Below are 16,237 nucleotides of genomic sequence, written 5' to 3'. Positions count from 1 at the left end.
AAAGGGTAATTATAACTTGCATTTTCCCACTCCCTCTAACAGAAAGGGAATACAGCCCTGCACATTGCATCCTTAGCAGGACAAGCTGAAGTTGTCAAAGTTCTGGTGAAGGAGGGAGCCAATATCAATGCACAATCTCAGGTATGATGCTCTTTTCCCTTCTCACTTCTGAAAGTTATTTGGTGAGCTCTTGTAAGATCTGAGATATTAGACACTGCTTCTAAACATCCAAGCCTGACAAATCAAGGAAAATGAGGCATTCTCTCATAAGTAGAATAAAAGTAAATATTGAATTGAAGTCATTATGTTCTCATTGTGTGATACAGGAACTCCTGTGGTTGGTGATAGAAAAATTTCTGAAACAATTTCTGGAAGAAAGCTAGGAATTACTAAAAGATTCCAAAGGGTATAAATATTTGAGTGGAATTTGGTGAGCAGTAACAAAGAAAATAATTTTTCAAGGGCTTGATTTTTACCATTGCTTTTTATGGTTATTTTTTGGCTAAAAGTTTGCAGATAACTTACTCTAGGCTTCTGAATTCCTTCCATATCAGAGAGAATTTCAATCAAATGTTTGTGATGTACGTTTGAACTTGGGAAAATCCTCTTGTCCTGACAGGAAAACCAACTGTAAAAACTGCCCTCTTATTTGCGCTGACATGAAACTTGTCTGGTGTTCTAAAACACTCCAGAGGCCAGGGTGCTGTCCCTTACCTATGATTTCCTTTGATTAGGATTAAGAACCATTTATCAAATGAATAATTTGATCAATGTTCATAAATGCTGCCTTAATTATAGCAACTGTCTGTAGCTATAAGGGGCTGAACAGGTGGTATAGATGATAAAGAAACTGCATCTTTGTGAAGCACTTGGCTGGTGACATCCTCAAAAAAAAAAATTTCCTAGCACTAGCTCCACACCTTGCTTGCCCAGACCTGGGAAACTGGGACCTGGAGCGTTTCCGCTTGTTTGGTGTTACAAATTCACCATAGACAGGGTAAGGTAAGTGGAGAGCAGGAGATGAATAAACTGCTTTACAGAATAAATGTTTGTCTATTCCTTTAGCACATTTTAAAACAAGAGAAAGAAACTGAAAAATCCTTAAAGTTGCCTGACTCCAAGATTTTAAAAATATTTTCTTTATTATGCTTTTTGCCCCAAAATGATGGAACAACTCTCTCAGGACAGCTGATGGTCAGTTTCTCCCCATGCTCTGTTCCCATTAAAGATGAGAAATGTAGTTCCTTTGTTCAAAAATTTAGCAGACTCCTTTCATAATGAACAAGCTGGCTAATTTCTTCATATATTTATCAACCTTTTTATGTGTATTTGAAGAAAAAGTCTTTAATGTTTTGAGCATGGTAAGAGAAATAATTGTTAAAAATAATACTGTCGTGAAGCACTATTCCTCAAAAAGTCAAAAAAGTCTTCCGAAAAAGCTTTTCCTTATGCTGAAGAAATAAATGAGGTTTTCTAAATTAAAAAAAAAGAAAATCCAGTTAGAACTGGAATATGTGTTCGTGGATATTACTTTTTGTAGTATTCTAGTTTTGAAGACATTTATTGTTAGCACTTTGTGTAAGGTACTCAGAGCTGTTAGCAGGCATTTGCTACTTGACTTAATGGAATTAATCTGATGGAGGACATTTTCCCCATTAGTGCTCACTGGTTTCCTCCAGGCAGGATGGATTAGAACTGCTGGCTTACAGATGTCCTGCCTTTGTGCCTTGCTGTCTTAATTAAACAAGTCCTGTTGACTTGACTGGGAGCAGGAGTCCTTAATGTGGTGTCATCCAGCTTTGGGCCTTTGGGTTGTGTCTCTCTGCCTTGCTGTGCTTTTCCAGAAGAGATGGATAACATGGGTAAAAGCTGCTTCAGGCAGATACTCAGAGGTTCTTGTTGCCACTTCCAAGGGAAACATTCCAGTGGAAGGTGTCCCTTAATTACAAAGTAACTTTTTAATGCTCCATGAATGGAATGAAGCTGATGAATGCTGACTTTCTGCTCAAGGTTGCATTGATGTGTCAAGAATAACATGGTATAGGAAATGAAAGTTACAGAGAAAAAACCAGAAACTCTGAAATTAATAAAGAATAGACATGTGGTTTGATAACAGATGAACCAAGGTTCAAACTACAGCTGGTCAAAAAAGAAAAATATGAAGTTAGATAGGAAAAAAGGAAAAAGAATGACTGAACAGAATGTGTTTGAGTTCTCAAAAACTTGAGTTTTCTTGTCTGGAAAGATGTCACTGATAAAAAAAGGTGAAGAAAAATATATCAGGAAAGAGCTCAATTGAGAAAGTGAGAAATGAACAAAAATACACATTATAGGTAAAATAGAACACAAAAGTGAGAAATTATAACTGAAATGCTCAACTTCTAATTTTTACATTTTCCCTCAATTCCATTTTTAAAAATAGGTGCCCTGTTATCACCCTCAAATCTTTTAGCAGCAGTTGTTGCTATTGAGAGTATACTGCATATTCTCCTTGGTATCTCTGTTATTTCACACTTTGTAGTTTTTAGGCCCCTGTGAAATGCCCTTTGCTGGTAGTGATTTAGTGCCAGCAGAGTTACTCTGGTTGCAGCATCACTTTCTCTTTAAAGAGTTCAGTATCTGTCAAAGCCATTCTCATTTTCAGTGATGACAATTTCCCATAGTGGCAGAATTTCTTCTTTGAAGGTGAACAGGTAGGTAAAGGAGTAGTTGTGACTTGATCTTGTTCATTTTGTTGTTTTTTCTTTCGTTTTCTCGATTAAATGACATAAAAACACTGGCCTTCATCAAAACTTACAAGCAATGACATCTGAAACACCACACTCCTTTTCCAGTTCCTTGCAACAGCAAAATAACCGAATTATCTCAGGAAATGCTATTAAACCCACTGAAACCACTGGGTTTACAAACCCCATCTGTGCTATCTGAGACTGTTAAGCATTCTGGGCTCTGATCTTATAGATTTTGGGTTTCTATTAGATTACTTTGCTTTGCCCTTCAGCTTTATGTTGGCCTTCAGAGATGTTATTTTTTTCATCTTCCTCTTTTAAAAACTCTGTTCCTTTTGAGCTAACATGTCATCACTGCTATTTTTAGAGAAGTAATTTCTATTTTGATGCAAAGCCTAATTGCACAGTGATTACTAATTGAGTGACTCCACTTCCAGTTGCGTGCGTGCCATTTGAGAGCTCACATCTTCCTGGAGCATGTTTCAGGCAAAGGCTGGGACGAGGGCACATTCACAATGGCCAAAGATCTACAAGATGCTGCTCTTTGCTGGCATATTTCCACCTAGAACTGGACAAGAGTGGATTTTTTTTGGCTCAGTTAGAAGTGCCTTTTGCTACAAATATTAAATAGTAAATATATTTATATAATGAGTATCTATAAGCCCCTGTGGCTGATTCCACACATAGTTCAGTGAGCAGAGCTAGACAGGTATCATTGGGTGAAAACTCGATTTTTGCAATTTCTCTCATTGATTTGACCATTATTTTGGTCCTGTGTAGATCTGACTGGGCTGCACTTGTTGATAATACAGGGATGGTGTGAAGGAGAAAGCACAGCAGGTAATGAATTCACTGGGGTATTCCAGGCTGTTCCTTTGAGCTTTGTGTTTCCTTGAGCAACAGATCAGGGTCTAGCCCATGGATTGATGATTGATGCCATACATGCTGAACTATATATTCACTTGTGTGGGTGATCCTCTAGGTACTTAGGAATTTCAGTGGGACATTCAGGCAAAGTCTTCAGGGAGCGTCGGAATGTTCCATCCGGCAGACCCATGGAAGTGGAATTGGCCACTCACTTCTGTCACATCCACCCACACTCATGCCCCCATCACACACCTTCACTGAGCCCAGTGTTACCCTTCTTCCACAGCTGCATCATCTCTTCCCCCCAAGCCTAGTACTAGTTGTTGCTTGTGCATTAGAAAAGTAACTATTTTTTGTGCTCTTCCTCTCAATGGGATTACATTTCAATGTATTAGGAATTCTTACATGAGTTCTTGAATTTTTTCCAGGTGGAAGAAATATCACCAGATTTAGTCAGTCCAACCCTTTCCTTTGACAAATTACTCTTTGTTCCTGTTGCTTTCTCTTTAAGTCATCCTGGACCATCTGACTCATGTAGAGACATCAGAGATGTCCAAACACTGGAAATCATCCTTCCAAATGTGCTGATAGCCTGACTGCAGCAATCCTCATAACTGAGTGTACCTGTAGATTGTCCCTGCAGCTGTGATGCTGAGCTGTCCTGACCATGCCTTCCTTAGGGAATGGGTACATCCTGACATTGCCAGGATGAGGCACTTTGACAGATGCTGAGTGATTGAGGTACAAAGCTGAAAAGTAGAAGGCAAAATGAGGAAATACAATCTGCTCCTGTTTGGGAGTGGTAAGGGAACTGTCACACCTTGGAGACACCTAAGAAAGAGGTGATACTCTTCAATGTTAAAATTCCTGCCACTGAGTTTACAAGGGAATATGTTCCCCATTAGTCCAGTTATGTTTTGACCACTGTTTTGTATAAGGGCCCTCATGAAAGGAGGAGGAGCTACCTTTTAATCATCAGATTATTTAAAGTGACCCAGATACAGAGAGCAAGGATTAGATAAATCAGTCCTCCCCCGAGCTGATTTTGTTATTTAAAAGCCCTCCGGTTTCCTTTCCTCAACATCCTGCTCTAAGCGCATTGGCAACACATTAGCCAAGAAATATTGTTGCTTAAGTTTGCCCCTGTTATGGCCACCACTTCCTAGGTCAATATACATGAGAGGCTGTTCTGACTGCTTGAGCTCTTGTCCAGACTTCTTATCAGATGGAAGCAATCCTTAGGGCAGCACATTTCCAGCCCTAATGCATGCTCCCAAAAGGAGCTATGAGGGCTCTGTGAGCATCCACGTTCTGTGCTACTACAAAAGCAAAGGGGGGATTTAGGTGATTCTCAGATAAGTGATCAGCTTGTCTCTGTCAGGATGCCCTAGGATTTGCTTTACCAGGGATTGCTCCCCCCATGGGTTGTGAGGATAATCTAACCTTTCGAATGGAGCACAATTTGCTACTCCATTATGACAAAAGGCTTTAATTCCACCAACGGTGCTTTTATATCAATATATTTAGAGAGGCAGATTTTTAGCTGCTTTGTATCAAGAGGAGTCATTTAGCCACAGCTGGTAATGGTAAATGTAATAAAGGTACAGACCTATTATTTTTTCTCTGGAAGGGAAAAAAGGGAAGAAATGCCTTCTGGAGGATTATATGGATTTTGAGAGATGTAAACAAAAGTAATACATGAAGAAGAATGAAAAACCCAAATAATTCAACAAAGACTGAAAACAAACTGGAAATACTTCCAGTATATGTCTTAGTCAATTCTTTGAATTTACTGCTATGAAAGGATAAATAGTCCAGATGGAAATATTCTGATTGAAACAAGAAGTGTTTTTTTCAGTCAATAATTCTTATTCTGAGAACATATTAGCTTTAGGAGGCTGCAGGAACTCAACATGCCAATGGGAAGGGTAAGGGCTCAGCAGACCAACACACCATATTCCTCCCCAGCTGGTGACTGCGAGAACCAGGCAGTGCAAGTGTTGGCCATGTATATTTATGAGTGTGGGGATGACTGAGCCACAACCAAATAAATAGAAACATCTTATTTTTGTTTTTACCGCATTATTGTCCTCCTTCCAGCCCTCAGCCACACAAAATAAATGGATGCTTTCAGGACTGCTTTTCCCTTGCCATGCTTCAGAAGGCAAACCCCAAATGCAGTTTTGGATGGGTGCCCTGATTAAAATCTGAGACTGTTCCCTGATAAGCCTTTGGGCCCTCACCTATGCCCAGCATCAGGGTGGTGTTTTCTTGTGCATGACCAATCTGTTCTCATGCCATTATTCTCCATCAGCTCCATTTCTATTACAGGCTCCTTTGGTGTAAAAATGCTATTTCCAGAGCATAGAGCATCTTGATTTCTGACTGGCTGTGTTTCAGGCCCTGTTATTACTTTGCTGTTCTTGAGGAAAAAACTGTGATATTTGAAGCTACTGAAATAGAATATCTGTGCTCTTTACATTCAGCATCTGGGCTCAGAAGTGACTTCGATTCACACTTCCCAAGAGAGGGGCCTTGCAGTGGGGAGGCAGCAGGTGTCATATATGTAGTGCTGCTCTTGGAGTCCTGGGTGATGCTTCATGAATAAACTTGCCAAGTTTATCACAGCCCAGGCAGCATCATTTATCCATAGGCTTTGTCATTATTGCCATGGTGTAAGTATAGAGTGGCAAACACTATTTATATTACTAGGGAATTAGTGGGACAGCTGAAGGGGTGGTGCTATTTTCCGTGTAGGCTTCTGTGTCACTACATTTAAAAGAGAAATATTTATTACAAGTCACTTTATAATGTGTTTTCTCAAACCAGTAAATACTCTTTCAGTTTTTTTTTTTTTTTTTGGTTGTTGTTTTTTGGTTTTTTGTTTTACTGTTTGAACCAGTTTCGGGACGAGCCTCCCTAAATCCAGTAATTCTTATCATGTTCCTGACTACTTTTCTCATCTTGACTCTATGGGACTCTGCAGGCCTCAGCATCTGCCATGTGTCATGGATGCAAGAATTGTCACCTAAATTATTGGCTGATACTGGCTGGGGGATTTTACAGCAGGTCAGAATAGAGTAGCTTGCTTTCCGCCTAGGGATGTGCCACCCTACATCCAGCACCTCTATGTGCACAGATACTTATATCTAATCTCTGTGTCATCCTTACCAGCACTTTCCAGCTTTGTTATAAAAAGGAATGATAGCTCAGGTGAGTGAATATATAATGTACTTCTCACTGGGAAGCATGGAGGAAAATTTCTGTTCTGAAAGCATGCGGTGTTTTCATCAGAAATCCACAGCATTTCATTTGGTTGTGGAGGTATCTAAAAGGTGTTTTTACTGAGTCCCTCTTATAATATGGATATAGGAGTTCTTGATTTTGAATATGCCCAGTCTTTCTTCAGAGTAGGCCACTTTCTGTTGACTGTATGGCAAAGTGATATCCGTTAGGCACCTTATAATTAAATTATATTAATTTCCCTTTATCTTATCACTTTATCTATACCCTTATCTTCACAAATTTCCCATTTGCTGTTAGATTGAATGTAAATATAGATGTCATAGTTCAATTATTTATGAGTTTTTTTTGATGAAAGAGTTTATTTTTCATTAAAAAAACATCTGTTTTATGGAAAATATATTTTAATGGAAAAGGAATATGAATAATTGTTCAAGTTACTGCTATGTTAAAATCCTGGATTTTGATGTAAGCTAAGAGCAACAAAAAAAGAGACTTCAAAAAATTAACATAGGTACCATAATCTATCCTTAATTCACCCTTTTATACACAGAATCCCTCCTGCTCAGATATAATCTTCTTATGAAGAGTTTATTTATAGATTGGCTGAAAATAATGCTCTGAGCATAATGCACTGAGCAAAGTTCCCAGAATTGTGAAATTGATGGTTCTATCAAGATGTGTACTTCGAATTTAGTTTGCAGATTGCATTTGTCACCCTCATGTGTCATTGATTACAATCAGTTTATTGCTTGGATTGTTGGAGGATTTTTCACTGAGTAACAGAAGGGCTGAGAATGGAAGACACCCGTGAGGCTCATCTCGTCCCCTCCTGTGCTCAAACAAGATCACCCACTGTTGGCTGCCCAGGAACATCTCCTGGTTTTAAAGTATTTCCAAGGATGGAGACTCCAAAGCCTCTCTGGATAACTGGTGCCAGTGCTTGGTCCCCCTCAAAGTAAAATTGATGCCCAAAAGTTTGTTCCCACTGCTTCTGTTATTTTTCTTCCCTGCATAACATTCTCCCCTTTGAGACAGAATAACCTGCTGGAGATATTTCCTCTTCTGTAGAGATTCCTGGCAGCTGGGATGAGGGAAGCAGTGCCTGAAGGTAGAACTATTAGGGTGAGGCTTAGAAGTCACTGGTTTAGACTGGTGCTGGTGGAAAAATGGGGAAAACAGGAAGATTGTTGGTGACCAAAGATTCAGATCAGGATCTTTCTGTTCTTGTTGAAGTTGAGCAATATTCCGAAGAACAGAAAAAACTTTCAAACAGGTCTTGAACTTGAAGGTCACCAAACGATCATGATCTTACTGCATAAAGCACTATTTTAGCACAGGACCATGACACACAGATATGCTAATGTGTGTGAGCTGTTTGATGAATAATCTAAGCTTGTCTCACTCTTGTCTCATCCTTCATGTCAATATCTGTTTTTATTGAGTAAAACTAAGCAGATATGAGCACTTGATTGTAAACCACTGCATGAGGTGCCAGTTTTTCTTCTCTTCCCTGGTAATCACTGTCATCCAGTACAGTCCTAAACAGTTCCTATAAAATAATACAAAATAGTTATGTTCATCTGAGTTTATGCTAGCTATTTAGTCAAAGGATATGTTGCTAACTCTCATGAATCCTCTTCAACTAGGCAAAATGTAGAGAATATATACCTCTGTTTTCTCTTCTATATCAGTATTAAAAAAATATATTCATATATGGATACAATATGTATATGGACACTGAAGTCCACAGCTAACAACTCAGTACTGCCTGCGAAGAGGAGCCTTAGTTCCTTGAAAGCCTGCCATGAAATAAAGCTCCACCAAGCTATAGAACTGTGTGATTTTCTCAGTACCCTAATAATCCCTCTGCTTCTTCAGCCTGTGTTCTTCATTAGGGCTTGGGGACAATTTAATGATACAAATTCTGAGTCATGTATAGACTTGCCAATTTACATTAATAGCTTGAAAAATCATTTGAGAGCTACTCATTTTCTCCAATTAGCCAGTAAATCAGTGAATGTAGTTGAAAGAACAGAGTATGAAATATAATCTGTTTAGTGATAATTTCTCATTCTGACTTTATATTATAGCAGTAAACATCTTGCAGTACACATTTAGGGGGGTAATGAAATTGGAATATTCTGTTCTCACCATGAATACTCTGATGAAACCATTGTTTGGAAATGAATGTTATATATCATTACACAATTAATTTCGATTTTTCAGATGATGCACCAAATCTAAACATACAGACAGTATGATTGCAGAGCTGAGCTTAACAGGAAAGAAAAATGTAGTTCATTTCTCCTTTTCCAGGTCACAGTCAGTATTCTTCTTTTAATTCTGAACAGTATGGGATCATAAACTGAATGGAAATTTATTGAAAAAAACAGTGCTCACCAGTGGCCCAACAAACTTGCAGAATCCCATTCCACGTGCTAAGGGGAGAGGTCAGTCTCCCTTGCAGTATGGCCATGGTGAATCATTTCCCATGGTTACAGCAGGAGACACTTGGGAATAGAGAAACGAAAGTCAAGGGAAAATGTTTTCTTTAGTTTGGGGAGCTATGGGACTTTGAGATTTGACATATCTCTAGAAGCAGAATAGAGAGCTGCTCTTAGCAACTAAAAGATGAGAAACTGGGAAGAGGATTTTAGATTGACAAAAGGAAAGGAAGGGAAGGATCTGGTTTTTGTGGGCATTTTCATTCAGGAAGTGCAGGACTGGCTGAGAGAAACTCACTATGGAGGAGACAGATCATAGAAACCATGTGGGGCTGGGAGGAAGATGGAACACCTGGGCTCCAGTGGCCAGGGGGGAAGGAAGAGCTCCAGGAGGGCTAGCACTTAATCCCACTGGGCAGCTCTGCCAAGGAGAGCAGGCATATTGGGAATCCTAAAATAGGAGTTTCCTGGCCAAGGGCCAGGACTGTTGCAGTTGGGGGCACTGCAATTAGAAGCTCTGAAATCAGAGCTTCACTGAAAGCACACTGAGAAAGCAGACTTCTCCCTGCCAGCAGACAAAGTCAGGCTTGACCTTGCCAGGGGGAGAAATTCAGAGGAATGTTTTCCAGCATGTCTGGTAAAGGCAGTTTTGCACGTAGCTCTTAGCATGTTGTAATTCCCAAAATGAGCCAGATTTCAACAAAATAAATAAAGCCTGAAGGAGAACAAAGATACTATGACTTTCTGTGTGAGAATTTTCTTTCTCCTAATTTCTTTCTCTGTAATTTCAGGTGTGATTGTAGCACAAGTATGATAGAATGGGCACACTCTTCTGGATCTCTGTGTAGAAAAACATTAAGTATTTCATGGTATTAAAAGGTCGTGAAGTCATGTACGTGTTGTTTATAGTCTCCTAATCCAGGATTTGTTGTCCTAGTTCTGTTCCAGAACCAGGGACTTGAGTTGATTAAAAAAATTAGATTCTTCAAAGCTTTTAAGCAAATTGATTTACTGTGGCTGGAAAATTGTCATATTCACCCAATTCAGTCAGTGTGATCCTTGTAATATTCCGAGCTAGAAGGATTTTACAAGTGGCATGTATTACATTTGAAGGATTAGACTTTGCCATGAAAATGCTGATGAGGCGAGTGGAAAATTACTATGAGTTATCCCTTGTAGTTTGCCACGTTGGTTCTTTCCGGAGTGGGAAGGAGAGCTGGAACAGTGAGCCAGCTGGGTTACCTGCAGGCTCCTCTGTGCTGTTCCCTACAACTGCAATGGAAAAGAAGCCAATCTGTTCCTAATTCCCTCTGCCAGCTCTTGCCTCTGCCTCTTGTTCACCTTCCCAGTTACTTGGTGAACAGCCTTACATCATTTTATGTTATGATGGGATCCCTTATCTCCCCCTCCCTGTTAAGAGCTGTCTGAGGAGCAGCTGGGAGACCAGAGCTCCCTGACTCCCCACCTCCTGCCCCAGAGGGGACATGGGAGAGGCTGGCTCTGTGAGCTTCCAGTTTGCTGCCTGGTCTTAGCAGTGATTTGGGAAGAGGAAGCTTCCCATCAGCCTGACCTTATTTGTTAAGAGGCTTTTCTTGGTGTCTTACCTGAATTTTCCCTCCAGCGGCCTTGTAAACCTTGCTTTTTTGTTTTAGTTGTCATGGATATGCAGAACAGACCTCTCCCCTTTAAAGACTGTTTTCCTTCACTTTGACCTTTCCAGCCAGAACACCACCATTTATTAGCCTTTTCTCAAGGAAAGATAGCTTCCCTAAGGAGATATATTTTTATGCCAGTGCAAGGGTTTTCTTTATTACAGCAGAATGAGTTCCTTGACCAGTGACTAGTCTCTGGAAGACTTCTGTGACATCTAGGGCCTTTTTTGCAGAATTCTTGTCTTGTCATTCCTTGTGTGGATAGTTTATTTTTCCAGCAGTAGACAGACGCTTGTGTTTGTCCCTACTAAATTACCTTTCCAGGTCTTTTGACCACGGTTTCAAATGATGATCCTGTGATGTGATGGACTTGCAGACTATGTTGGTCATACTATCTGTGACTATAAGAGTCCATCATTTGAATAATTTCTGAGAATATTGGATAATAACTGACTCCTGTGCAACACCACTCAAAATACATCCCCCCAGTTTTGGCACTGAACTGCTGTTAAGTGTTCTCTGGGTGCCATTTTTTAATTCTGTGTCCCAAGATTGTCAATGGAAATGCCAGGATATTATGCAAAGCAGCATTCAAATATTTGCTACAACTTTTATGGCAGATATCATACAACATCCACAACATAAATTAGGTTTATTGCTTGAAAAGTCCTCTACGTTTGTAAACACAGAGAGAGGTTGTAAAGACATCTGTTCTACAATCTCTGTGTTATCTAGTGACTGAAAAATAAGATTTTATTTCATTAGGAAATTATTGGAATGCCTCCACAGCAGGTTTCCTAGAAAGAATAATATTGGCTTCCCTGAAACAAGATTTTTGATTATCATTGCATTTGTTTTGATTCTGATTGCTTGTGTGAATGCACAACCCTGTCATTCAGTGTGACAGCACACAAGATAATAAAAAATCAAATAAATTGCATGTTTGAAGTCTGGTTTATGGTTTATTTTCATGCTAAAAGTGACATTTCAAGCCAGAAGCTTTTGTCCTCTTATGTTACATAGAAATGTACAGAATATTGAAGAATTTTCTAAGGTCTTCTTAGAAATCCTGAAAATTCTTATAAATTATTGATCAGGCAGACAGCTGAATTCCATGCCTCTCTTTCATCAAGATTTTGTAGGTAATTAATTACAATTGTTTTCATTAAATTACTTTATTGCAAAGAAAGAATTCACATTTCTACTGTAGGCTGATAGATTTAGAATAATTTTTTAAAATTACATTTTGTTCAGAGCAAATTATTTTAATAAATTTAGGTCATTTTAATTTAAGTTTTAATTAAATGATAACTGAACTTGCTGTATGGTCAGAAATGCAGCTGTTCCTTAGCAAGGCTGACTTCCTTTATGTTGGATGCTTTGCAATGTTTTATGTATTAGAAGTTTTTCATAGTATGTTAAGCCTTTGCCATTTCTACTGAGCTTGTCAGAAGGTATGGGCTTCATGGTCTCCAGGGGATGATGTCTTTGCTTAAGTAAATGTAATAAATGGAGGAAACTCTTGCTTTCCTGTCAGCTTTCATAAAACTTTGTTGCCAGCTTTACGTCCCTGAGCATTGTCAGCAAGAAATAACTGTATTAATAATTTGTGTGTCCATTGCTTCCTTAAAATATGTCAGAAGAAAATAAGTGTGAAAGCCTGGAGAGTTCTATGGGTTTAAATGCATTGAACATGACTGTATTAAGGGAAAAATACAAGATTGTTCTTTTTACATTCAGTTACAAGAACACAAATGCGTTTTTAGCTGTGTATCCACTTGTGGTTCATTATTGTTGGTACCTATCGTTTCAACGTGACATTATTTTCTCCTGTGTCCTTCCTAGAATGGCTTTACTCCTTTGTACATGGCAGCTCAAGAGAACCACATTGAGGTGGTGAAATATCTCCTGGAGAATGGAGCCAACCAAAGCACAGCTACCGAGGTGAGGGGGTTTTCTCACATTATTCTTTGCCTGTGTATTCAGATCACTTGCAGTCAGAACTGTGTGGGCTGTCTCCAGAGGGCTTGTCTGTGTCAATTGGCATCAACAGGTCATTGTTAGCCAGCTTTGTTTTAGAATCACAGATTTGTTTAGGTTGAAAAAGATCTCTAGATGGAGTCCAACCATGAACCCATCACCCGAGTCTTGGATTTCAGTTGAATTCAGAAGTAGTGAGGCCCTCTGTGGTGCTGGGTTCACAGAACCATTTGGGAGGTTACCTACTCCAGCCTCTTGCTGCTGTTCGTTTAAGTTACACTGATTCTGAGGCTCTCCTGTGACGTGGTGTAACTTGTGAGTGTTCATTATTGGCTGTGACTGGTGTAAACTGGAAACCAAATGGCTAACAAGGATTGCATCAGTGAGCTTGGCAGGCTGTTGTCTTGATGGACACATTATTTCTACTGCTGGGCCACATGGGTGTAAATAGGCAGAAGGATGATATTTACTGGGGATATGGATTGTAAACCTGCAGTAACTCCTGTGCAAGCAGGAGAGACACCTAAGTTGGAGAGAGGAGACTCCATCTCCAGAGGAACTGAATCCAACAAGCTTCCTTCCACATATGAGGGGGTTTAGGGGCAGTGGAGAAAACTCCTTGGTCATTAGGACTATGCTCATTTAATTTCCTCTTTCTGCCAAGTGTTCTTTATTCCTGCCAAGGGAGTGAGTGAACAGGCTCTGTGCTGCATCTTCCTGTTTGTTCTATGGATGCAACGTGTGAAGTAGCTATAGCAAAATTCCTCTCTGGCCAGAGTTTTTGTTCCTGTTTATTGTTTTCTCTAGTCTGTTCAGAAACATTCCCTTTCTGGATTGCCTTCACAAGTGGATAAATTTGAAATGCTGGTGCATTTATGCTCCCTCTCCTTCCCTTCAAACCTGTCAGTGTTAACAGCTGTCTTACTGTCCTTCCTCTCAGTGGGTACTGTACTATTTGATGACAGCTCATAAAATAATCCCTTCATAGATGTGGTGATCACATTACATGTCAGCTTTTTGAAACACAAAATCCCATATGATTGCCAGGCAACGAGGCAGAAACACTCCTTGTGAAGGAGCCAGGTGGAACTGGGGCTTGCCATGAGCCCAGCCCTGCTGCAGCCCACAGTCACCTGCTGGCAGCCAGCTCCCAGCAGCTTCTGCTGGCTGGGAATTCATTCAGTTTGCAGGAATTGAGAGGGTGACATGGTTATAATTCATGTGGCCTCTGTTTGAATGCAGACACTGACAGAACACACACTGTAGTGTCATTTTGTAGAAGAGGCAGAGAGGAGAAAAAAAAAAAAAATATTCCTACTCTGACCCTGACTCCAAATTTATCTTGTGCCTTCAGAAAGATCAGTTTTCACTCTGTAGCTTGTAAAGTAAAGGCTGTTGATCTCTTTGCTACTTAACTAGGTCGATTTTAGGTTCAGGTCCTGCTGAGGGTATGGTTTCCATGATTGTGTGAGTGTTCCTGAAGGAAGGCCTGAGTCACCATCACTTTCATAGGTGCCCAGAGTTCACCTCATGAATAGGATGAAGAAATGGTACATTCAGTAAGGTGGGATGACAGCTTGAACTGTGGATGTCACTCAAATACAGTGAGAAGGTCCTTCTGTTTAGCATCAAAGAGTGCCCCTCCTCATGGTAGGTGAGGACATGAAAAGCTGTCTCCAAGCTTTGGTCAGCCATGCTTTCCAGAGGCAATAGGAGGGGAAATGCAGAAAGAGTTGTGTCCTTCTAGAGGAAGGTGCATGATGAAATGGTGCAAATCCATTGGATGAACTTATCTTTGAAGCCTTGAAACTTGCCCTGCCTTTGGATGTATTTCATTTCCTCTCACACTTCTATATGTGCAGATAAAAAAGGAGAGTAAGGGTGAGCTCGGTTTCAGAGTCTCTAATCCAGGATTTGTTCTCATGTTCCCAGAGGCAAAAGGCAAATGCATTAAGCCATTTCAACACCTTATGTAGCCCCAATCTCAGAATAATCTTTACAGTTCAGCTGTTTTGTCAGCTGTTCCCCCCTTTTTAATTCACTGTACAGAATTTAGTCTCTATTACAGGCAGAACCCACAGCAGTATTGCTGTTACAATGCACCTACCCACAGCTCGACGCAAAAGGGAGAGAAAGTTATTAGATTACTGAGGGGAAAAATTGCCTTGGCAATTCTTCAGATGTTTCTTTCAACATATGTTAGCTCTCATTCCTTCCTAACTTGGCCTTTATTCTTCTCTCATCTTTCCATATTTCTGTTCCAAAGCAAAGCTGTCCCATCTCTCATGTAGTTACAGAGCACCTGTGCTTGGGGAGGATGCATGACCAGAGCAAGGGTTCAGTTTGAAATCAGAATGAAATATCTGGTAGCCTGTACTACTTCAGCCAGGAGAGCGAGCTGCTATCTTGTTATCATGGATTTTAAAGCACTGGCCATCCCAGGCACGTGTGGAGGAACAAGACAATTTTAAACTAATTTAGAAACAAACCTAAAACTATGACAAGCAAAGATTGATTTTCTGATTTTCTTTTTACAAGAAACATAAATAATGTGAAGTTTTCTTCCCTCAAATCATGTTCCTAAACATGATCTGGATTTCTTGACTCATGGTTCATGTGTAACTTTGAACGGGAACAGCAGCAAATGCATTTGATACAGTTCCTTTTTGCAGAGATGTGAGATATTGAGATATTCATAAACATATTCTGTCTATATTTTTCACATTGACACTGTTCGGTGCTCAGTGAATTTACCAAAAAATTGCTAAAGATAGGCTTTGTAGCCCATTTTAAGATGAGAAGTAATTAAGAGAGATGCTGTAGAATGATTCTTTGCTTGCACTTGACTTAAAAAAAGATTACTTTGAAGTGTGAAAGATCTTTCAAAGCATTTCAAATATAGGAAAGCCTTTTGAGGGTGTTTGAAAGAGTTAAAATATGTTGTGCCTCCAATCTCATGTCCCTGGAGATGGAGTGCAGAGGTGGAAAACAGCTGGGAACATGGTCCCCGGGTTGGTGTGCGCAAAGGGTGCAGTGCAGCTCCCCACAGCTGTCCAGCTGTGCTGAGCACCCCTTATTTGCTGCCCCCAGGACGGTTTCACCCCTCTGGCTGTGGCACTGCAGCAGGGACACAACCAGGCTGTGGCCATCCTGCTGGAGAACGACACCAAGGGCAAGGTGCGGCTGCCCGCGCTGCACATCGCCGCCAGGAAGGATGACACCAAGTCGGCAGCGCTGCTGCTGCAGAACGACCACAACGCTGACGTGCAGTCCAAGGTAACGGGGCGGGCTTCGGGCTCGGGGACAGCACCTCAAATCC

General features: G+C 40.3%; 1 protein-coding gene across 32 annotated transcripts in view; it reads left to right on the top strand.

Moving 5' to 3' along the window:
• ANK2 (ankyrin 2) overlaps window positions 1–16,237 on the top strand; it is a 275,430-nt gene that overhangs the window by 167,488 nt on the left and 91,705 nt on the right. For all 32 annotated transcript variants that reach the window (XM_066549303.1, XM_066549305.1, XM_066549331.1 and 29 more), the window contains 3 exons: window positions 43–141; window positions 12,784–12,882; window positions 16,009–16,194. In XM_066549303.1, coding sequence (XP_066405400.1) covers window positions 43–141; window positions 12,784–12,882; window positions 16,009–16,194 — 384 coding nt within the window. The remainder of the gene's footprint in view (window positions 1–42; window positions 142–12,783; window positions 12,883–16,008; window positions 16,195–16,237) is intronic.

Source organism: Molothrus aeneus, chromosome 4, assembly GCF_037042795.1.
Source record: "Molothrus aeneus isolate 106 chromosome 4, BPBGC_Maene_1.0, whole genome shotgun sequence".
NCBI classification, from domain to species: Eukaryota; Metazoa; Chordata; class Aves; order Passeriformes; family Icteridae; genus Molothrus; species Molothrus aeneus.
The sequence above is the reverse complement of the archived record's forward strand: the minus strand, read 5'-3'. Positions and strand labels throughout refer to the sequence as shown.